This window comes from Saccostrea cucullata, unplaced genomic scaffold, assembly GCF_032062105.1.
Source record: "Saccostrea cucullata isolate Sc308-1 unplaced genomic scaffold, CSIRO_AGI_Scuc_v1 ctg457, whole genome shotgun sequence".
Classification (NCBI taxonomy): Eukaryota; Metazoa; Mollusca; class Bivalvia; order Ostreida; family Ostreidae; genus Saccostrea; species Saccostrea cuccullata.
The window spans coordinates 548,772-572,923 of NW_026933724.1; the positions used below are offsets into that span (position 1 = coordinate 548,772).

General features: G+C 33.6%; 3 protein-coding genes across 3 annotated transcripts; 2 read left to right on the forward strand and 1 right to left on the reverse strand.

The window, feature by feature from the left end:
* Window positions 1–589: 589 nt before the first annotated feature.
* Window positions 590–2,195, forward strand: LOC134239145 (spore cortex-lytic enzyme-like). The gene is made up of 2 exons (XM_062721307.1): window positions 590–695; window positions 1,497–2,195. Exons 1-2 carry the CDS (start codon window positions 634–636, stop codon window positions 1,930–1,932), a joined length of 498 nt encoding a protein of 165 aa, XP_062577291.1. The 5' UTR covers window positions 590–633; the 3' UTR covers window positions 1,933–2,195.
* Window positions 2,196–16,616: 14,421 nt separating this feature from the next.
* Window positions 16,617–19,329, reverse strand: LOC134239146 (uncharacterized). Its single transcript, XM_062721308.1, has 2 exons — window positions 18,389–19,329; window positions 16,617–16,803 (listed from the first exon to the last, which is right to left on the reverse strand). The coding sequence occupies exons 1-2, from the start codon at window positions 18,677–18,679 to the stop codon at window positions 16,636–16,638; spliced, it is 459 nt and encodes a 152-aa protein (XP_062577292.1). The 5' UTR covers window positions 18,680–19,329; the 3' UTR covers window positions 16,617–16,635.
* A 938-nt stretch (window positions 19,330–20,267) lies between these two features.
* On the forward strand, window positions 20,268–21,165 carry LOC134239160 (spore cortex-lytic enzyme-like). Its single transcript, XM_062721324.1, has 2 exons — window positions 20,268–20,339; window positions 20,647–21,165. Exons 1-2 carry the CDS (start codon window positions 20,278–20,280, stop codon window positions 21,080–21,082), a joined length of 498 nt encoding a protein of 165 aa, XP_062577308.1. The 5' UTR covers window positions 20,268–20,277; the 3' UTR covers window positions 21,083–21,165.
* The last annotated feature ends 2,987 nt before the right edge of the window (window positions 21,166–24,152 follow it).

The window sequence follows — 24,152 nt, forward strand, 5'->3', positions numbered from 1 at the left end:
CAAAAAATTGCTACATTTACTACTTCGAGTTCTAATAAAAGAAAACTTATTATTAAAGTGATCCCATCTCAGATGTTTCAGATGTCGTTTTCGATTTGCTTCTATTTTGCACTGACTCATTAAAAACTCTTTGCGAATAATTAAAAATAATACTAGTTTGTGTCTTCTATCCTTAAGAATTCGCATAGTTAAACAACAAGTTTTGAACATACAAAAGAGTAGCAATTAATTTTTCTTGTTTCCCCTTGGAAGAATGCGTTGCATTTGTACGAAATGTGTCAAATTTGTTTGATTGTAATCCTGAGTAAGGTCATGGAAAAGAAGAGATATGTTTACAGACACATAATGGATAAATATACAGATGCCGAACACTCTGTGATAAGATGTTTTTATTTACTAATTTGGCACAGGTGAGCTAAAACTATGAATCATGTGTATTTTATTTCTTACATATCGAAATTATAATAATTGTCATTTTTGATGACGTTCCTAGTTTGTTTTCATTATATTTTCTCCGCCTTTAGCATGTCACTTATGAAAGATAACGACCTCCTCTTATAAATACATGCTGATGAAGGCCCCTATAAAAAGAAAATTAACGGTCAGATTCCGCCAAAAAAGCTAAGCTCAATTATGTTTAGATACATTGTTTTAGGGTTAGCTTTTTCTTCATGGATAGTTTACGGGCAAATCTGGTAAGAAAATTCATATATTATAGATGAAAATTGAATGTTACTGTTGTTTTTACTCTTGTTTATTTATACCTTACTCTTTTAATTGAACGAAACATGTGTATATAACGAATAGCATTCAAACCCAGAAGTCCATTAAACAATACAAAATAGGAGCAGAGCAATCAAAAACTTGTTCATTCGTTGAGCCTTCTATTCCGTCTCGATTCAACTGAGAGATATAAACCACGCATGCAGGTGATAAATAGATGCATAGAAAAGCGAAAGAGACGATTGAAAATTTAAAATTTAAGTCATCATCTTTGTCATAAAGCTTGGTTGTTAGATTACCACTAATGTCTTTTCCAAGTAAAATATCTAAATATGAAACAGATGTCAGACTCTTTGGTTTCTCTTATTTCAATTTCACCGCAATATATCGTATCGACATAAGAATCATTATGGAAAAAACCATTGGTATTGACAATACATCTTTGATATATTTAAATGTCGAGTTGAAGGCCACGGCAATGGTTTTCTTATTTTTACGCATACTATTTCGGACGAATTCTGCTTCATATGAATACAAAAATAGGAATGCTAATAATGGGGCGCAATTGGGAATTCTAATAGATTGTTTGAGAACTTAGTCTCAAAAACACACATTAAACTCGAGCACTTTTTTTTAGATATCAACATAGTATTTGTGTATACAATAAGCAGAACTGCATAATGAGAAAAAAAAATGTTTTCCTCAGATAAAAAGATTAATGTTCAACAGATTTTTATGTTCCTTTTTTTTCTTATCATTATTTTTTTAAACAGTACCAACACAAACATCAACACTGTCGCTAGGGTCGTTTTCGGAGAAGCCCGAGGAGAACCGATGAGAGGCCAACTAGCTGTTGCTTACTCCATTGTCAACCGGAAAAATCATCAAGCTTATCCAAACACCATCAACGGAGTGGTGTACCAGAGGCGAACAAATAGCAGAAAATACCAGTACGACACGTTAGATATGCCAGGCCACACCCGAGCTTGGAACGACGCCAAAAGAAGGAATACACAGGAATACAAAAACGCAATAAAAGCGTCCGGTGACGCATTATGCAATCGGCAGAGAGACCCAACGAGATGTGCCACAGATTACTGCGCCTTTGATCCTTGTCATTCAACAACATCAAATAGGTGGTGGAGAGCTACCAACAAAGTGAAAATTGGAAACCACTACTTTGTGTGTCGCGTTGCTGCCAGCGGATAATACCATGGGAGCTTTCCACAACTCTATAAATTTCGGTGGTTCTCGCAAAAGTTCGAAAGTCCAGAACGTTTTATGACGCGATTTTTTTTTCTTTTATAGCAATAGATAAAATCATTTGAGAAACACGTTTTGAATAAAAATGTGTTTAAAAAAATGCTTTTAATGATAACTGATTATATATTTAAAGAGAAAGGAAAATGGTCATGATCAATATATATAAAACTTTCTAAATAAAATGCATTTTAGCTCTAATGAGAAAGATATTTCTTTATAGAAGTCAATATTTAAAGCCATATATGGCGTATGTACAATGAAAATTATTGGACTAAAATTATAAGAACTTATTATTTGTATCATTACTTTATATAAAGATAGAACTTTTCCGTAAATTACAAAATCTAAATCAATTGCGTTATAAAGATATCACAATTTAATTTGGATTCTCGGAATTTTCTCCGACTCGGAAGAAAATACAAAAGATTTAAATAACACATTACAGAGAAGATAAAATCGTATTATTAGATGAAACGAGGTGTTCTCCGTGTTTAGAATTGTATGAAAAGCTTTAATTTAAATGTATCAACTACATTTCTTTACTTAATTTTGTATTTTTCAAAAATATATTTTTTTGATCAGTTACGCCATATATGGCTTTAAAAAATGTGACAACATTGCTTCATTCTAGGTTTTAAAAACGCCACCAATTTTTTCATTCGAGTTGTAATATTTGGCACATTTATTTTGACTATTTAGGACTGTTTAAAAACAAGTTTAGATTGAATCGTATATCGCTCCTTGTCATATTTTGAGTCCTCTGAAAATCACCATTTTCAATAAATATATGACGCATAAATGTTTGACACATGTTACATAATTAAACAAACTATTTTTAAAGCAATGATATTTTGAATAATTCAGTCGTGAGATTTTTTTCTCATTAATTAATACAACCTGAGGTCATCATGAATCATCATATTTTGTGCATTTTCAACATCAACACAAATTACATACTTAGATTTATCGCTAAAATCTAATGTAAACCAAGTGGAATTCCGTCGCAATTTAATAAGATTTATATTGTTCCAAAAAATAATTACTGTTTAAATTATGATATGCTAAAGTCAGAAAGATGAATCAAACTCATCTGCGCTTACTCGAAAATGTATTTTGCTACTTTATCACAATAATCACCTTGTACTTTATTTTTGCCTTAAAGATGAGATTTAAAGTTATAGATAATAAAATTAAAAAAATCATTTAATATAATTTATCAATATATGTCTTTGTCAGAATTCATTATTACATTATTCATTGTCCAATCCTTTTGTTGTAACATCTAAATAAAATATGTTCAAACAAAATTCTCCCGATATAAAGCTGCGAATGATGACTGAAATAAAATGTGATGATAAAAAAAGACACAGAACTGTTTGTTTCGATCAGAGAAATAAATTCGAAAAAAAAAAAAACGAAAAATCCTCGACAAGATTAACTCACTAAGAAGATTACTTCCTTTGTTTAAGTTTTGACCTTTATGCACTTATTCAAAGGCAATATGAAGTCACTAAATGACTAGAAATGTCGTCATAATACAAACTGTTACATAAAAATTAATGATCCTGTTGTAATATTAATGTGTTACATGATAGATGAAATAAAGAAAGGTGCCGATGTCTCCTGTTCTGAATACAGTCCTAGAAATAGTACATTTGCTTTAGTGGGGATGGGGGAAGTCAAATTACTAGGAGGATTTTGTCTCTAATAATGATGTACGTTATAAAAAAAGGCGAAGACAACGAACATTTATTGTTCTTATAAATTGTATACAATTTATGTGAAGAGGGGATACAAATCCAAAGGTGCCTTGGAGGAGGATGCATCCCCCTGTTGACCGGTCCCACTCGCTACGAACCCTATGTATTGATCAGAAAGACGGAACATTCCATAGTTAATTTTAATAAAAACATAGACGTAACTAGAGCAAAGCTCGTTGCAAAGCAACGAGTAGGTCTTCCGTCCTGTTTGACCGGAAGTAACTTTTGTTTTTTAAAAGAAGAGAAATGACGTCTCTAATGATTTAAATCTTTCAAATCTATGTTGAAAATTGCAAAAGTAAGCCATTTTTGTTCCTTCCTGTTTGACCGGAAGTGACGTCGACGGACGGAAAATTAAGTTTCATGCTTCCAGTGACAAATATTTCCCCAAAACATGTCAAAAACGGCAAAAATATGCAGTTTCGGACTACTTCCGGTTTGGCCGGAAGTGAAGTCACAGGACGTATTTTGATGACATCAGTAGATTTTTCCAGAGATTTTCAACAACTTTGCTTCTTTAATGTGTAACAAATTCTCAATACTTTTTGAGATATCTGGAAAAAACCTTTGGCTCCTCTAGATCCCTTAATTTAGGGGTCAGCCCTTTTTCCGAGATATCATTTGAAAGATCTTCTAATTCTGCACAAAATATGTTCTATATACTTTAACAAAATATTTTTAGTTTAGAAGATAAAAAGCAAAATATGAGTAATTTTTGACTCTTTTAAGCGTTCTAATTTTTGACCCCTATGTAGCGCCATTTTGAATAGAGAAATTGAAAACAAAAACCGATGTGCACAACTTCAATCAGTAGAATTTCTGCTCCAGCTTTAGCCGTCTCTGAGCCTCTGTCTGGAAACGAAAGCCTATAAATTTTTGTTTAAAGGAAAAAACTCAAAACCGGAAGTGACTTTTTGAAATTTTTGACAGCATTCTGATAGAGTTTAGTAACTTCTAGTATCTCTGAAAATTTGAGCGAAATCAATTGAGAAATGAGTGAGATATGAGGCTTCAAAGTTGGCGTCTAGGAAGTAGAAGAAAAAAAAAAGAATAATAATCTTTACCAACAGAATCAGTAGAAGGTCTTCCGTTGGAAACGAAAGACCTTAACAAGAAGGTATACCTAAATTAAACTTCCATTGCTTATTTAATGTGATCCTAGAACCAGCTTAAATAAAACTGGTCTCTCAACAGCCGCTAGGGTTCGATGAAAGGAACGATTACCTGTACTTGCTTACAGCGGGTCCGAGGAAACCAATTGTTTTAAGCATGTCATGTTTTAGCCTTTTCTAAGTGTTTCTTCACTGACAGTGTAGTCCAGTTGTTTTAAAATTTAGCACAAATGTTTACCTCATTAATCATATTTACTGACATTTCACCGATAATAAAAAAAGTGCCATTTTAATAAAGATATAAAGCGAAATCTACTCTCCTTGTTAATTTTGACCTGATTAATTTTTTTGGTATTTGCTCGTTCTTCTTCGTGCGTAGTAAAACGAAAAATCTACGTAATTGATGCATTTAATTTTATAAATACTCATCTTTATAGATGAATAACAACAATGCAAACATAAAATACATGACATATATGACATTAAATTTTCTTTTTCATAACAACTGTACGAGAGAATTTAAAATCTTGAATAAAGTCCGTTCCTCATTCATTTGATCCCGTTATTTCAAATAGAGTGAAGACATTCCCCTTGTTTTGATCAACCCTTTTGGGCGACTTCGATTTGTACCCGAGTATTAACTCTTGATTGACGTCACATGACCGGATGTTTACACAAACATGTGCTTTTCATATGAGTTTGAAGGGTAGCGAAAATAATGGCGTTCACCTTTGCAATGTGCGATAATCTTATCAATAAAGTAACAAGTTTGCGCATTTTAGATTCTTAGGAATTCAGGCTCTAAGACCAAAACTGAGAATAAAATTTAGATTTTAAATTTTTTATAATTATTTTACGAACATGCTTAAAAACTTTCAAGTACATTGTATTTGAATACAAAAATAACTTGAATGTTTTGTTTCATTTTAAGATTTTATTTTATTTTCATCTTATTATGTTTTTAACATTTCATTAATTAACTGCAAATAATGCATACGCCATGTACCCATTTAAAAAATTGTGCTTTGGAAAAAAATGAATGAGAATCTTAACTTTTTTACAGCTATATTGTAAACTTTTGTTTTTTTTTTTTAAATATGAAAAAAGTATACCTATTATATTATAAACAATGCATACTTGTTCGTTTTTATTTATACTATTTTCTAATTAGTTTTTTTCCTCTATGAGATTTAAAAGGCGGTCAAATAGGTCCATTTCGACATCATCTGGTGAGTTAATTTTGTCTATTGCTTATGCTGTAGTTGAAATGTTTTTTTTCCAGCTCTGAAAGTTTTTGGTTTCGAATTTGAATTTATGTCTCTGTTGTTATCGGGCAGTAAGCCTGAAAAATCTAATCAAATAAACATATATTCATATAAATTATAAAGCTTTCATGTAGAAAGTGTGTTTCGAAGTTTGCTTTTAAGGATTAGCGATGCTAAACATAATATTCTGTAAAAAATAATTCCTACAGTTTGGGTTTTTCTTTCGACGCCGCCATATCGAAACTCTAGTAATCCTATTGTATGGCTGGGTTAGCTTGGGTAGAGTTCATAAGGTCATATGACGTAATTTGAGTAGTAACTATGGTCGTTCGATTAAAACTCAAGTAACTCGAGTACTTACTGGGGTAGAACCGAAGTCGCCCTTTGTGTACCGAGGAATATAAGGAACCTTTTGTGTACATAACAATACCAAAAGGAAGCAGCCTATAATACTAGTATGTCATTCCTATAAACGATAACTCAGAAATCGGGACTTGGTTGCTCGTTATTTTTTCACTTGAGTTACACAGTACCGTACAAATCAAATATTAATTAAGTAACTTTTTAATGATTCAATCTATCAGATAGTTTTTACTTTATATGTAACTTGAAAAATTAGTAGAAAGGCCAAAATAAAAGATTGAATATATATATATATATATATATATATATATATATATATATATAGAAAGCACAAAGAAATTCACTTTTACATGGATACCCACTTCCGCCCCAGCCCGGGGTTGAACTTTCGACCTTCGGAATCTGTCTCCTAGCAGTGCAGGAACAGCGCGCTAGACCGCTCGGCTATCTAGGCAAGTCAAAAAACTTGCTTTCGATGCCGATGGAATTCTCGCGGCGCTGCCCTACACTACACGGTCATTGAGAATAGAAGTGAGATACAGTTATTTGGACATTAGTTTTAACAGAGGATTGTTACCAATACATGTTGTAATGAAATTAATTATTATTTATAAAGCACAATTTACAACAACTCTTAAACTAATATAACTGCCCTAAGTGAAGAAATATTAAGATAGAAAGCACAAAGAAATTCACTTTTACATGGATACCCACTTCCGCCCCAGCCCGGGGTTGAACTTTCGACCTTCGGAATCTGTCTCCTAGCAGTGCAGGAACAGCGCGCTAGACCGCTCGGCTATCTAGGCAAGTCAAAAAACTTGCTTTCGATATATATATACGCGGCGCTGCCCTACACTACACGGTCATTGAGAATAGAAGTGAGATACAGTTATTTGGACATTAGTTTTAACAGAGGATTGTTACCAATACATGTTGTAATGAAATTAATTATTATTTATAAAGCACAATTTACAACAACTCTTAAACTAATATAACTGCCCTAAGTGAAGAAATATTAAGATAGAAAGTTCAACCCCGGGCTGGGGCGGAAGTGGGTATCCATGTAAAAGTGAATTTCTTTGTGCTTTCTATCTTAATATTTCTTCACTTAGGGCAGTTATATTAGTTTAAGAGTTGTTGTAAATTGTGCTTTATAAATAATAATTAATTTCATTACAACATGTATTGGTAACAATCCTCTGTTAAAACTAATGTCCAAATAACTGTATCTCACTTCTATTCTCAATGACCGTGTAGTGTAGGGCAGCGCCGCAAAGAATTCCATCGGCATCGAAAGCAAGTTTTTTGACTTGCCTAGATAGCCGAGCGGTCTAGCGCGCTGTTCCTGCACTGCTAGGAGACAGATTCCGAAGGTCGAAAGTTCAACCCCGGGCTGGGGCGGAAGTGGGTATCCATGTAAAAGTGAATTTCTTTGTGCTTACTATATGAATAATTCTATACTTAGGGCAGTAATGTTAGTTTAAGAGTTGTTGTAAATTGTGCTTTATAAATAATAATTAATTTCATTACAACATGTATTGGTAACAATCCTCTGTTAAAACTAATGTCCAAATAACTGTATCTCACTTCTATTCTCAATGACCGTGTAGTGTAGGGCAGCGCCGCGAAATTCCATCGGCATCGAAAGCAAGTTTTTTGACTTGCCTAGATAGCCGAGCGGTCTAGCGCGCTGTTCCTGCACTGCTAGGAGACAGATTCCGAAGGTCGAAAGTTCAACCCCGGGCTGGGGCGGAAGTGGGTATCCATGTAAAAGTGAATTTCTTTGTGCTTTCTATCTTAATATTTCTTCACTTAGGGCAGTTATATTAGTTTAAGAGTTGTTGTAAATTGTGCTTTATATATATATATATATATATATATATATATATATATATATATATATATATATATATATACGAACCCCCTGAATATACTAGAGGAAGGTTAGGAGTGTATTTTGTGTCCTAATGAAGAAAAATAAATATTATAGTCCAATTGTTGGTTTAAAATGTGTCCGTTAATATTCACAATTATATGATTATGCATTAACATTTCTGATTCTCAGAAAGACATATTTTCATGTGAAATTCAAACAGTTATAGCTTGAAAGAAAAACAATAAACTAAAAAGTCATTTCATCTGAATAAGTCTACAAAGGAATGATAACCATATTTAATGTCAGAATTATCTCTCTTTTAAAACATTTTTGTGACGTCATCTTTTGTTAAACCTGGTTCAATAAATTTGTTACTGTCTTGCACCCCGTCCAAAAAGTTACCTGTAGGTGTCCAATAAGATTCAACTTATTGGACAGGTACAGGTAACAAAGGGTGAGAGAAATAAATAAACAACACTTAAAAGGCAATGACAAATCAAACAATTTAATATGAAAAAATGAAGGAAGTTAGTAGCCTTGAATGTTAATATTTCACTAAAAATCCTATTGAAAGTGGCACAAATAATCCACGGTGAGTTGAATGTCTCAGATTCATTATTGTAGACGCATTTCCTAAATACACCCGGTATAAAAGATTCCTTTCACAATGATTGATCCACGGAACATATATAGAATCCAAGGGACACAAAAGATGAATGAGAAGCACAACCTTGGGCTTTTTGCTTTTTTAAATATCCATTTTCCCACATTTAGCACATAATTTCGCTCACGAAATTTCAACGGAATCTGTAATTTCGTTCGGTGCTTTATGACAATTTGTCCACCTAGTCCCGCGTTGTTTGAGCAAGTGTCTGTTGTTTTAAGGAGTGGCTGGAGTAAAATACTTCCGAGTTCGAAACCTGCACACAAAAGAGAAACTATTTTTTAAAAATACATCAGAAATAATCTCCCAATTTCATAGAAAATGCTTAAATAGTGGTTGGAGTAAAATCCCTCAAATCCTATTGCTTTACAAAAATTACCTGTTAACGGGAAACTCTTTCTTGCAAATTCCGAAACATAAGAATATATATCCGGATTTCACGTTTGAAAACTTGAACTGAGGCATCTTGGTGTAATCGGTAAATGGCATCGTCAAAACACCCGATTCTGAAGGGTTTTTTTTCAAAATTAAAATGTACGTCGTCATCCGTGGTCGTTGCGTTGTTAAATGATTAAATTGTAAAGAATTTAGTAGAACTGACTTTTACGCATGCGTAGTATATACAAAAAAAATGTCGCAATGCGGATAAATAAGACTAAACAAAGTTAATGTTCATATTCATCGATATAAAACATCTCTCGATGATTCCTACTATTTATAAATACAGAAAAAAAAATTTTTGTTTTCTTTGGCCTAACTTGATGAACAGAGCCAGGTATTGTAATCCAAGCAGAACGAGACCTTACCTGTGACTGTCCAATAAGTTAACAATGGAAGTGTTCGATAGTGGTGAAATGTTTTAAGTAAGTTATAAGCCTCAAACAGTTTTCGGCTTATAACCATTACATAAATCAGAGTATCTATGAGCCTTAATATTCATCTATTCATGTCGGCATTTACGTCTTTAATGATTTGCTAAATAGATTCTACACAAATAAACAAACAATAAATTTCTTCATGAACTATTTCGGATAACCAGATATATTTACATTACAAGTGTATTTTACATATAAAGCGTGTGGAAATCGATGGCATTCAAAACAACATAACATGGAAAGGGGTTTCAAAGGTTAAAGCATGTGTATTATTTGACGTCACAAACGTTTAACGCCAAGAAAATGCAACGTAATAAGCGAAAGCAAAAAACAATCACGCTCATATTGACTAGAAGCGGTTACACTGGTTCTTCTATTAACAGTAACTTACATGGAGGATAACAAATGGAATTTAAAATATGCATCACATTTACAGTCAAGACAGAGAGTTTAAAAAAATGTAAATATAAGCAATGAATCAATATTTTTTTTAAATATAGTCTCATAACTGCAACGGTGTGTGTGGTAACGCGCGTTACTCAATTTGTTTGAACACGCCATTACAATTGTAAGACTATATTTATTTAAAAAAAAAATAATTACGATTCATTGCTTGTATAACTCCATTGACATGCCAGCTTACAGTTTGGTATCAAAAATGTAGTTTTACTGTTTGATTCGAAATAAAGTTTATGAATGAAACATATGGAGATAACAAACAGTATTCAAGTCAAATATATGAAAACAACAAACAGTATTCAAAAGTCCATTAAACAATACAAAATAGGAGCAGAACAAACACGTACCTCCAAAACATTAGAGGTAGGATCAGGTGCCATGGAGGAGTAAGCATTCCTTGCCGACCGGTTACACCCGCCGAGTTGTCCTTGTTATGATCGGGAAATAACGGAAAATCCGTCGTCTATTCAGTGTACACGTATAAATAATTGACTAACATTATCAATATGAAAAACGTCAGTCAGCAGTTGACTCAATGATTAATTGTATTTGCTGACAAGGTCATTGTATCGACCATAGAACTTACGAAATGATGACTTTAAACGCAACTGCTTATATTCTTGTTTCATTAACTTGTTTATCAAGAAATTACCTGGTTTTAGAAATTGTTCACACGTAGAGCATGCTCTTGCGTATCGAATCAACTGAGATATATACATTCCGTATGCAAAACACACCTAACTTTTATTAAAGAATGAATATTGCAGCTATTTTCAAATTATACCTTGTCATGGAATGTCACTACTGATTTGTTATTTGATGCATGTGAAAAGTGCATAACAAACAGTGATCAGTTGTATTGGTCCGGGTTAGGGTTAGATTATACTATAAAATACAAAACAACAAACTCCTTTTAACATCATTGGTGACCTTGGAGTGAATTTTCCAGTTCTCTATGAGGTAACCTCTTTCCATAAATATTGCTACTTTAAATATAAAAGAATCGGCGAATAAATGAGCATAACACAAGTACATGAAGCATGCCCTTGCGTATCGAATCAACTGAGATATATACTCTCCGTATGCAGGTGATGAAGACATTGCTGCAAAAGTTAAGTAAGTTGACGATAGAAAAGTTAAAGTCATCACGTTTATCATAGAACTTGGTTGTTAGATTACCATTAACGACGTTTTCAAGTAAATAAAGGATATGGAGATATAAAACAGTATTCAATATGAAAGTCCATATGACAAATTGAATACAAAATAGAAGCAGAGCAAACACGGACCTCCAAAACATCAGAGGTGGGATCAGGTGCCAAATGAGAAACAGGTGTGTCAGACTCTGTGTCTTTTATCTCAAGCTCACCAGGATATATTGTATCGACATAAGAATGGAAATTATCATTGTAAATTGACAATACGTCGTCGATGTATTGAAATGTCGAGTTGAAGGCCACATCAAGTGTTTACGTCTCATCACGCATAAGATTTTGCACAAATTTTGCTTCATATGAATACAAAAATATTAAGCAATATTTCGAGCAAAGTATATAAACAAACAACATGTGTTTAATTTTTGAAAATTCGTAAGGTACATGAGCTGTATCGCTAACAGAGGCATATTTATCATGAAGTATGCCTAAAGAATGTTTGTAAATCACTACCTTTCGTCGTCCAGAAAATACTAATCTTTCGATTACTCGCCAATAAGTCTGGGAAATAATTTAACTCCTAAAATACCGACTTATAGGCGAGTATTTACGGTACAAGTACATATATCAAGGGAAAAACAATTCATTTATGTTCCTTAGTTCTCCTGCCAAACGACTGAGCTTGTTTTTTGATAAACAGGCAAAAACAAATAACATCATGCTGAAGTGAAATATGTCATTTATTAAAGTAAATGACGGAAAAGTAAAACACATTTAACAAATTGGGGGTCAGAAAAAGGAGGACTCATATATAGAGTATTACACATCTTAGTCAAAATATTACACAATCTGACCCCCAGCACCATAATGACATTGTAACATGATGTACATAGGCAAAAGGGGGGTCAACCAGACTAGAATAATAATTCCAACCCTGTAATCTTTCACAAGGTACAATATACATGCATTTTAAGTTGACCCCCTTATAAACATCATAAGTTTGGAAGACATATACAAAATGCTCTAAACTGCTGCCTGTCATCAAAAAAGGTGGGAAAACAAAATAACAAACAGCCAATAACAATACAATCGCGCAGGCATTAAATTGAACACAACTATGTTTCTCTCACCACCGAGGAAAACCATATATAAAAAGCCACACTGCTTTATGCTGAAAAATCATATGGAAACCTGCAGACATAAGCAAAATTGCGAGTTACACAAAATAAATGTCGGACTCATTCTCAGTAACCTAATACATGGATTTACCATTTATTACAATGTACAAAAAGTTTACTTGTTCAGTAAGAACCTGCGGTAGAAATAAGTACTATAAATCTCTTTTAAACCCATTCAAACACTATCAAAAAGGATTGGTAAAACATAACAACAAAAATATCAACCTGAAAGAAATTACAAGCATTGGTGGCAGAAGGGGTGGATGGTGGGTTCGAAAAATTCAGCAGTTCAATAAACCATGCATGCTTTCTCGTTTGGTAAACGGATCAATAATGATCACGTGGAAAAGGGTAGAATTAGTTCAAAAAAGGAACCGAATAGCTACTTAGTATAAAACTAAGTCCAATACAGACACTGTTTTATAATAACATAATACAACAAGAACATGTCACATAAATGAAATTATTTGCAATAATTACTATTTTATGTTCCTTAGTTCTCCTGCCAAACGACTGAGCTTGTTTTTTGATAAACAGGCAAAAACAAATAACATCACGCTGAAGTGAAATATGTCATTTATTAAAGTAAATGACGGAAAAGTAAAACACATTTAACAAATTGGGGGTCAGAAAAAGGAGGACTCAAATATAGAGTATTACACATCTTAGTCAAAATATTACACAATCTGACCCCCAGCACCATAATGACATTGTAACATGATGTACATAGGCAAAAGGGGGGTCAACCAGACTAGAATAATAATTCCAACCCTGTAATCTTTCACAAGGTACAATATACATGCATTTTAAGTTGACCCCCTTATAAACATCATAAGTTTGGAAGACATATACAAAATGCTCTAAACTGCTGCCTGTCATCAAAAAAGGTGGGAAAACAAAATAACAAACAGCCACAATCCAATCAGAGATTGGATCCACCCACCCAAAGGCGTCTTGGCAGGAGACGCAAAATTCCTCAACAGGATGATTAATACAAAAGCATTTAAACATCTTCTTTTTTTTTTCTTTTTTTTAAATTGACATATACTCAGTTCAAAAGACAATACAATAGTTATTGTGAACAAGAAAAAGAAACATCCAATAAGACTGAGTGAAAACATTACAAAAGGCAAAACATCAAATAATTTTAAAAAGTGTACAAAACACGTGTCTGTAGTAAATATTAACCAGACAGCAAAATGGGAATTTATAATCATGGACAATGACCTTGTCAACTGCAGACAACTTCTGACCAGTCAACAAAGTTGTTAAACTTACATCATTCTGCATCAAAATGTGCCTCTTGACTGCAGACAACTTCTGCACAGTCAACAAAGGTATCAAACATACACCATGCTGCAGTCAACAAAGTTGTTAAACTTACACCATTCTGCATCAAATATGCCTCTTGACTGCAGACAACTTCTGACCAGTCAACAAAGGTATCAAACATACACCATGCTGCAGTCAACAGAGTTGTTAAACTTACACCATTCTGCATCAAAATGTGCCTCTTTACTAAAGACAACTTCTAACCAGTCAACAAAGGTATCAAACAAACGCCATGCAGCCTTAAAGTGCCTCTTAACTGCAGGCAACTTTTGTTCAGTCAACAAAGTTGCTAAACATACACCATGCTGCATAGACATAAAAATATGCCTCGTGACTGCAGACAGTTAACTTCCGAAGCAGTCAACAAAGGTGTCAAACATACACCATGCTGCATAAAATGTGTCACATGACTGCAGACAACTTCTGACCAGTCAACCGAGATGTCAAACTTATAAAAATGTTCCTCTTAACTGCAGACAACTTCTGACCACTCGAGAGGAAAAACAGATTACCAAACTGAGGGTTTAAATTTGTGAGGATAGGTATAAGGAACCAACAGACAACTTCTGGCTTGGCTTGGCGGAATCAAACAATACAGATAATGTCATACATATGGTATAACGCTCTGATATACCATTGGTAACTGATGTCAGCAAGAGACATTTCAAATAAATTAATAAATACTGTGTATATTTAAAGTAATGAAACGCCTCAACACGTATGGCCCCGTGCTCAGTGACATATAGCCTAAACAAAGTGGTATAAATTCCTTAACACGTATGGTCCCGTGTTTAGAAAATCTTCCATTTACAACATGTGACCCATTAAACACGTATGGTCCCGTGTTTAGAAAGTCTTCCATTTACAACATGTGACCCACTAAACACGTATGGTCCCGTATTTAGAAAATCTTCCATTTACAACATGTGAATCACTAAACACGTATGGTCCCGTGTTTAGAAAATCTTCCATTTACAACATGTGACCCATTAAACACGTATGGTCCCGTGTTTAGAAAGTCTTCCATTTACAACATGTGACCCACTAAACACGTATGGTCCCGTATTTAGAAAATCTTCCATTTACAACATGTGAATCACAAAACACGTATGGTCCCGTGTTTAGAAAATCTTCCATTTACAACATGTGACCCATTAAACACGTATGGTCCCGTGTTTAGAAAGTCTTCCATTTACAATATGTGACCCACTAAACACGTATGGTCCCGTGTTTAGCAAATCTTCCATTTACAACATGTGAATAACTAAACACGTATGGTCCCGTGTTTAGAAAATCTCCCATTTACAACATGTGAATCACTAAACACGTATGGTCCCGTGTTTAGAAAATCTTCCATTTACAACATGTGACCCATTAAACACGTATGGTCCCGTGTTTAGAAAGTCTTCCATTTACAACATGTGACCCACTAAACACGTATGGTCCCGTGTTTAGAAAATCTACCATTTAGAACATGTGACCCACTAAACACGTATGGTCCCGTGTTTAGTGAAACATTCCATGTACAAGATGATCTAACTATTGAAATACATATGGTCCTGTGTTTAGCCAATATCTATTACATGATGTAACATACTAAACATGTATATGGTCCTGTGTTTAGTCAAACATTTCATGTACAAAACATCTACTTTCTAAACACGTATGGTCCCGTGTTTAGAGAAATATTTTTATATACAACATGATGCAACAACTTAACACATATGGTCCTGTGTTAACTGAGATATTCCATATACCAAGTGATGCAACTTTCTTAACATGTATGGCCCCATGTATAGTGAAACAACATTGCATACAACAATCGAATGCATAAGCTTAAAAGCATCATCAATAGAAATTGCAGGGTTAATAAGCATGTATTTTTTCCTGTATGACAGTAAATCCTCATTAGGATACCATTATGCTACAGTAATTTGCATTTGTCAAACGTATGGTCCCGCTCGACGGCTACTGAGCTCTGCAGAGATTGATTATAGAGATGATCCATGAACTGTGTTCACCCTTTGTTTCATATTTTGTAGAACAACTATTATAGAAGATATGATTTCACAAAATGTGTTTCTTTTAAAGGACCTGTGATTTTACCATTTTCTTTCTTTTTCCATCTAAAAATATATATATTAATGATCCTATGATCACCCTAAGTCTTCTTTGATTTCTAGAAAGTTTTATTTTAGGTAGTTTAGTACTATCTGACATAAAACTTGTAAATAGCCCTCTGATATTACTTTCAGTTTACTAGATCTTGATCAAAGCTTTGAAATATTCAAATGAATCTCTTTATCCTGAATGAGGTTAGTTTTTAGATTAAAATTTTGGGCCCTGCTGCATATCTCTAACCCCTGTTTCAGAAGAATTGACTAAAGTTTGCTTCATGTACTGATAAAAGACATGAAGTGTATAAAAATCATTATTTCAAAATTAGGATATATATATATATATATATATTTTTTTACAGAAACTATTGAATTAAGTGAAAAACCATTTTATCCTGATATTATCTTACTATGGACTTGTTGACAGAGCAGTCCCCAGAAACATGAACCAATACATCACCCAAACTAAAAGTGGCTGTTGCCACAATACTTTGCTATGTTGAGGCAATGTCCTTGGTAATGGGCACTTGTTTGTCCACTGTTGTGTTGTCTGTGCATGCATATCTGATTTCTGACTGTTGTTTCCACATGGCCCATATAGTTTCTGCAAGTGTTACCCAGTGTGGATAGTGTCTGTTTCTAATTTGGTGGGATAGGTAACTCTGGAAAAATAAAAGTGTAAACTACTATCCAGTATATGATATTCATTTTTCTTTTTTTTTTAATCAAGTGCTCTGATCTAAATCAATATTTTAAGCCATGTCCTATACAACTGAACAATCAGAACATGCAAGATAAATTCTTAGAGAATGACATAATTATTTTACTTTGGGTATTGCACAGCTGCAATAAATCAACAGGGAATAACAGGTTATGTAAATTCCAACATGAGAATATGTCTACATATATGCAGCATAAATTATTCTCATTATAACATTATATTACCAAAAAAGCACATCAAAATTTGCATGTCATAATATACTACCATGCAGGTCTTGCACAAATCAACAAACACAAGTGCATTATTGTGCATATGGTCCTGCACAATCCAATAAAATACATGTGTATATGGTCCTACACAAATCAACAAACACAAGTGCATTACTCTGCATATGGTCCTGCACAATCCAATAAAATACATGTGCATATGGTCCTACACAAGTCAACAAACACAAGTGCATCTGATCCTGCACATTTTTCCCTGCAAAGTTCAACAAAATTCATGTGTATATGGTCCTACACAAGTCATCAAAAATGTGTGCATAGGGACCTGCATGAGTCAACAACTTGCATGTGCATATATTGTCCTGCACAAGTGACTAAGTCAACAAAATACATATGCATATGGTCCTGCACAAGTGACTAAGTCAACAAAATACATGTGCATATGGTTGCGTACAAGTCAACAAAACAAAATGTATGTCAATTTGGCATAATTATGTATGGTTCTGCATGAGTCGACAAAATACATGTGAATATAATTCTGCCCAGATCAACAAAATGCATGTGCATATAATCTTTCATGAGTCAAAAGGTAATACATGTGCACATGGTCTTGTCCATGTCAACAAAATACATATGCATATTGTTCTGCACATGTCCACAAAATATGCGTACATGTTCCTACAAGAGTCAACCAAATGTGTCAGTGAAATGAATGTGAATATGGTCCTTCACAATCATAAAATACAACATAACGTGTAAATCAGTGGTGGGTTTGCATGGTAAACATAAGTAGTGTATGTGGACCTCACTCTACACTAATTCTCAGTAAAAGGTCACCTGAAACTATGGTGTGCACCCTTAGCAACAATACTATATCAGCATTAAATCATGTAAATCATTCTACCTATATACAAGCTGTGCCTATGACCTGCACAGTTTATGTGATAAATGTGTATGTGGTCCCACGTACACTATATCTTGATTCAACAATTGAAAATTTGAATCATACACGATTTGTGTACCCATATAATGACAATATTTTACCAACATCATATAGGCAACTAACTCCAAACAATATTTTTGGCTCCATGAACAACTTGAGTAAACTTGAGTAAGATCATTCATTGTTCAAACTCTTAAAAGGAAAAGCAGAATTTGTTACCAAGTATAATACCTGTATATGTAAAAATATTGCAAAATTATATAAGGAAACCAAAAAACTTTAGCCTTTAATTATGAGCTAATTAACTTAATTTTAATGGATAACACATGACTTCATCAGAAGTACTATACTATACTGGCCTGTTTTATACTGGGAATGCAGGAGTGTAAAGTGAATACTACATCAGCATCAATGGAGATCTCATAACTTGTAAAAAGGTAACACTCGTCACTGCTGAGCTGTTTATATTCACTCATCAATATCTGGTTTGTGTAGATGATTCTGACATTCAAGTCCTTGAAGAAGTGAAAGGTTTCCACTGTAACAAACAGGTTCTTATTCCCCGGCCAAGGTGAATGTAAGAAGCAAACTGACTTGTGATATTTTGGATGGACAGTTAATAAAAATGATGTTATTACATAGATGCACATTTTCTAAGCTCAGCAAATTGCAAATCACCGTAAATAGGCAAAAGTTCCTAAAGGAATGAAGTTACCGGTGTGATTGATAAAATCTCCAGGCCTGATCACGGTGTTAGGATTAAAGATGTAGGTGAATCACTGACGGCCAGTTGCAAAAACCTCCCGGGAAAAAGTCTATACACTGTCAGGTCTATAATGTAATTGTATATTATTGTTTACAGCAGAGACCTACAGCGAAGGGTCTATGTTTACAGCTGACATAGTTCATGTAAGAGTTTTCGGGATCTCGAGCCCGACATTATTTACTACATATTTTACACCACTGTAGATACACTGACACTGTTTATCGATCGTTTACCAAATTTACTTCAGTTGACCATATTATTCCCCAGACGACTCGTAGTAATAGAATATCCATGTAAGAATCGCATGTAAAGTATTTTGGTCGTCCTGAATTGCGACTTCCTCAGCATGCTTAATGCCCGCATGTAAATTTTACAAGGCCGATTTCGCAACAAAAACTCACTTTACAGACGTTTTTCTGCAAATAACAAGCAGATCACATCGTCCGAAATCTTCAAAATGGCATCACAACAAAAGTTGTAGGATTTTCTTTGGGAAATATGGTATAAATTCGAAAAATTCAGCAGTTCAATAAACCATGCATGCTTTCTCGTTTGGTAAACGGATCAATAATGATCACGTGGAAAAGGGTAGAATTAGTTCAAAAAAGGAACCGAATAGCTACTTAGTATAAAACTAAGTCCAATACAGACACTGTTTTATAATAACATAATACAACAAGAACATGTCACATAAATGAAATTATTTGCAATAATTACTATTGTATAAAAATGAAATAGTATTGCATAAAACTCCACATAAATACTTAGCTTAACGGTTACTAATACAATAATTATGGATCATTGAAGTTGCCTAGAAAGGAAAATGGAACGATGGTACCCTCAATAGCCCTCAAAGTCCTGCAAATTTTTCCTTCTGAAATTTATTTTTTTCTCTTTTTTATTGAATTTTTTTTAAAAAATGAAAATAAAAGAAGATACTTTGTATCATGAATAAGGTATTCTAAGTAATTTTATTCTATCCTCTATTATATCTAGTGTTGAAAAATAATGTTGTACCCCTGAAACCATTACTATTACTTCTATAATTTTTTTTTCTTAGTTTTATTTAAAAAAAGCTTGATAGAAAATTGATTCTCTATATCCAGTGATTGTTCATTAAAATTTGGCTATTTGTTTTAAATGATAAAGTTTTTTAGGGAAAGGGCCTACGGTAGGTGTCCAGCAACACACAGAATGACAGCAGATACTTCCTCCAGATATACTTATTTCAGACATTAGCACAGGTAAGCTAAAACTTTGAAAGAGGTAAAATTCATTTTACAGTTCGCAAATATATGTAAAAAAAGCTAAAATATTTAATGACGTTGCTACATCCTATTTATTTAAATTTTCCCCGCCTTCAATTTATCATAAGATTTATGACATCCTAGTAGGTGATCAAGAGAGATCCGTGGACCCTCTATATAGAAAGTATGTTTGATGCGGACTATTCCAGAAGAGCTCAGCTTTATTACAGTAACGATGCTTGGACGTGCCGTTTTAGCCTTAGTACTGTCCGTATGTACAACTTACGGACAAATCTGGTAAGAGCACTGAAATATATCATACGAAGTCTATTGTATAAATGCTATCGTTCTTTGTGCTTTGATGTTTATAAGAAAAGCAGAACTGAATAATCATGTTTTCTTTAATTAAATCATCTCTAAAGGTTTTAGAATTATTTTGTATTGAAGAACACTGAAAAATCACATAAAACTATATTGTATGAATACGTTCGAACACTTTGCTTTGATATTCATTATAACAGCAAAACTACATAGTTATGCTTTTTAATCCACTTTTAAGAATATTGTATATTTTACACCTTCATATTCTTTCCCTTATTTGCAGTACCGACACAAACATCAACACTGTCGCTAGGGTTGTTTTCGGAGAAGCCCGAGGAGAACCGATGAGAGGACAACTAGCTGTTGCTTACTCCATTGTCAACCGGAAAAATCACCAGGGTTATCCTAACACCATCAACGATGTTGTTTACCAGAAGAGATCAAACGGAAGAGAACACCAGTATGACACGTTAGATTTGCCAGGACACACCCGAGCTTGGAACGATGCCAAAAATAGGAATACGCAGGAGTACCAAAACGCAATAAAAGCGTCTGGTGACGCATTATGTAATCGGGAGAGAGATCCAACTGGATGTGCCACAGATTACTGCGCGTTTGATCCTTGTCATTCAACAACATCTAATTCATGGTGGACTGCCACCAATAAGATACAGATAGGCAACCATTATTTTGTGTGTCGCGTTCCTGCCAGTGGATAATGTTAAACAGAACGTTATATCTGTCTTTAACTCAAATAAATTTTTATTAATTTCAATATTATTATTTGTGTATTGATGCCACTTTTATTTGGAGTATTATGTCAATCAGAAAAAAAAACCAAAAATGTATAAGACATGTATATATTAGTTTAAATAGTATCTTTTTGAATTGAAATGTTCGAAATTATTTCATTTATTGTCATATTCATGAAAAAAGTCCAGATTAGTACAGTCATGTTAGTTAACAGAAAAGATATTAGAACAGAAAATATTGCGTTCGACTATTAATACAGCATCGGCAATTTTAACCCACTTTTTGCGTCAAGACATTTGAGAATTTGATTTCAAAAAGGATTAAAATTATCGTGTAATAGTAAGAAAATAGGTGTCCTATATTAAACTGAATTCGAAGCAGCCTTTACTTATGTTACGTCATAAATCAGATAAAACCAGAAGAGTTCCGGGATAAATATGTAGTGAAATTGAATGCTGGCGGCAATAGTTTGCTGACTATTAATAGCAGAAATACAATTTTAAGGCCAGTGTTTTCATTATAATCTTGTTTACTGCGTTTTCAGGTGATAACAAAAAAAAAATTCTGTTGCTGTTTACAGAAATTTAAACGAATTCTCATAATAGGATACCTTTACACCTGCGATGCAAATTGGACATAACAGACATACAACTGTATGGGAAGACACCAATTAAAAAATGTAAAGTAGCTTAGCAACAAGAAAGATGAAGTTAACAATGGAATATAATCCAGGAAACAGTGCCTTTACACGAACCCCCCAAAAATCGTCGGATCAGATGACAAGGAGGATTAAACATCCCCGATAGATTGGTCACGCCACCAGGATTTATCTATTTTGATCCGGTTAAAATTAAGTAAAAAAAAATAAGAGGATTTATAATACAAGGGTTGTCGTTGTCCCCGAAAAACGCGAAAATCTTCAATAATTTATAATTTTTGTTTCACTGATATAATAAAGTTTGAACTTGGCATGCATTAAAATCAACATTTTAATACATGTAGTAATTCACAGAAATTTCAGTAAAATGTTCCTAAGAATAACATTTTATCTTTGATATACTTTTTCATTCAGAATAGCTGTCTGCACAACGCCGACGACGTAAAAAGGTAGCTCGTGGAATTGTTGAAATGGTTCTGTAATCGTGCGTCTTTTAAAAAAAATTTCAAAGCATAGATTCAATACATCATTTTATTTTATTTTAGTTACCGAGTAATCCATTTCAGACATACTATATTTAAAATAAATCATGGAATAAATTCTTTTTACGGATAATTTTCCCGATTACAAGTCTTACTGCTTCAATACTTAACGATGGTCTCCATGTATCACGTCCAGCTCTAGACCTTTTAGTTTGTCGCCAATTTAGTTCATCAACCAAATGCTTCTTCCATCGAATAACCAGTCCATTCACCTTTGAACCTCTTTCACTATGTATATACTTTGTATAATAATAATATATGAATTTATAAAGCGCTAAATATTAATTAACTAACTCTAAAGCCCTGTACAATAAAACTCAAGTAAACATAATTTATGATATCATTATATATGATGATATACTTGTGTCGTTTTTATCATTCATCTCTTTTTCTTTATGAACAGGAATCAAACCCCGATCCACACAGCACTAAGAGATAATTTTATGCTCCGCATTATCGCTCGACGTCATCATGTTCAGCAATATCTAATTAATAGTGTTTGTGCTTATAATGTCATATTTATGTTCCCCAAACGAAGTTGGGGAACATATTGTTTTTACTCTGTTTCTTCTTATTATGTTCCCCAAACGAAGTTGGGGAACATATTGTTTTTACTCTGTTTCTTATTATTATTCTTCTTCTTCTTCCTGGGTACTTTTTTGTCCGGGAGTGATCTTGTAAACTGTTCATCCGATGTAGGTAAAACCTTTTTAGGGTCAGTAGACATGTTATGTAGATTTGTGGAATCAAGGTCATTTTGCGCGCACGTGCTTGCAAGAGCGTGCGCGTGCAACACGTGAATTGACCAATATAATAGATATAACCGTAACTTTTTTATTTTTTGATGAAATGCTTTGAAACTCATAATTTGATTATTTATTAGTAGTATAAACATGATGACATGGTCAAAATAGCAAGATCTCACGTGCATGCACGTGCGCTTTGCTCTGATTGGCTGAAACTAAAGTCTCTATATCTTTCTTGTTTTTCTACGAAATCCTATGAAATTTTGAACATAGCCATGCATTAATATATCCTACAACATGATATATAGCATATATCATAAAATCACGTGCATGCACGTGCGCTGCAATCTGATTGGCTTAAACTTTAAATAGCTATAACTCCCTTGGTTTTCAACCAAACAGGATGGGATTTGGAACATAGATAGATATAGTGAACTTCTACAACATGATATGGTCGCCATGCACATGCATACACGTGCGTATACTTGCGCTGTAATCTGATTGGCTGAAACTTCAAACAGCTATAACTGCTTTGGTTTTCAACCAAACGGAGTGAGATTTAGAACATAGAGAGATGTAATGGACGTCTACAAGAAGATATGGACACTGTGCTCATGTATGCACGTGTGTGCACGTGAAATGAATTAAATCAAAAATGCACTTGAATGAGCGTATTTTTTAATACTTTTGGATTAAATACTTAAATATTTAGTATATTAAAATGTATAGATTGTGTAGACAAGATGATATGGTCATTACGCACATGCATTCACATGTGCACGCGTGCAATGCTAAAATTTGAATGAACTTGGCGTTGTTAAAGTCTCAAATTTATGCATAGATTTTGTCCTATTTGGGAGTTGGGGAGCGTTTGGGGAACATCTGTAACGGTCCCCGTTACAATTAGCACTAGTTATTATGTTCCCCAAACGGAGTTTGGGAACATATTGTTTTTACTCGGTTTCTTATTATTATTATTTTTTTTTTCTTATTTGTTCTCCGGTACTTTTTTGTCCGGAAGTGTTCTCAGAAACTGTTCACCAAACTAAGTTAAAACCTTTTTAGGGTTAATGGGTGTGTAGTGTAGGTG

What these genes read in the sequence shown, in the direction of transcription:
- LOC134239145 (XM_062721307.1), top strand. Translation starts at nt 634, where the DNA reads ATGTTTAGATACATTGTTTTAGGGTTAGCTTTTTCTTCATGGATAGTT. An exon ending in ATAGTTTACGGGCAAATCTG is followed by an intron (nt 696 to 1,496) that starts GTAAGAAAATTC and finishes TTTTTTAAACAG; the next exon opens with TACCAACACAAACATCAACA.
- LOC134239146 (XM_062721308.1), bottom strand. Translation starts at nt 18,679, where the DNA reads ATGTGCATCTATGTAATAACATCATTTTTATTAACTGTCCATCCAAAA. An exon ending in GCATTCCCAGTATAAAACAG is followed by an intron (nt 16,804 to 18,388) that starts GCCAGTATAGTA and finishes TTATTTTTCCAG; the next exon opens with AGTTACCTATCCCACCAAAT.
- LOC134239160 (XM_062721324.1), top strand. Translation starts at nt 20,278, where the DNA reads ATGCTTGGACGTGCCGTTTTAGCCTTAGTACTGTCCGTATGTACAACT. An exon ending in ACAACTTACGGACAAATCTG is followed by an intron (nt 20,340 to 20,646) that starts GTAAGAGCACTG and finishes CCTTATTTGCAG; the next exon opens with TACCGACACAAACATCAACA.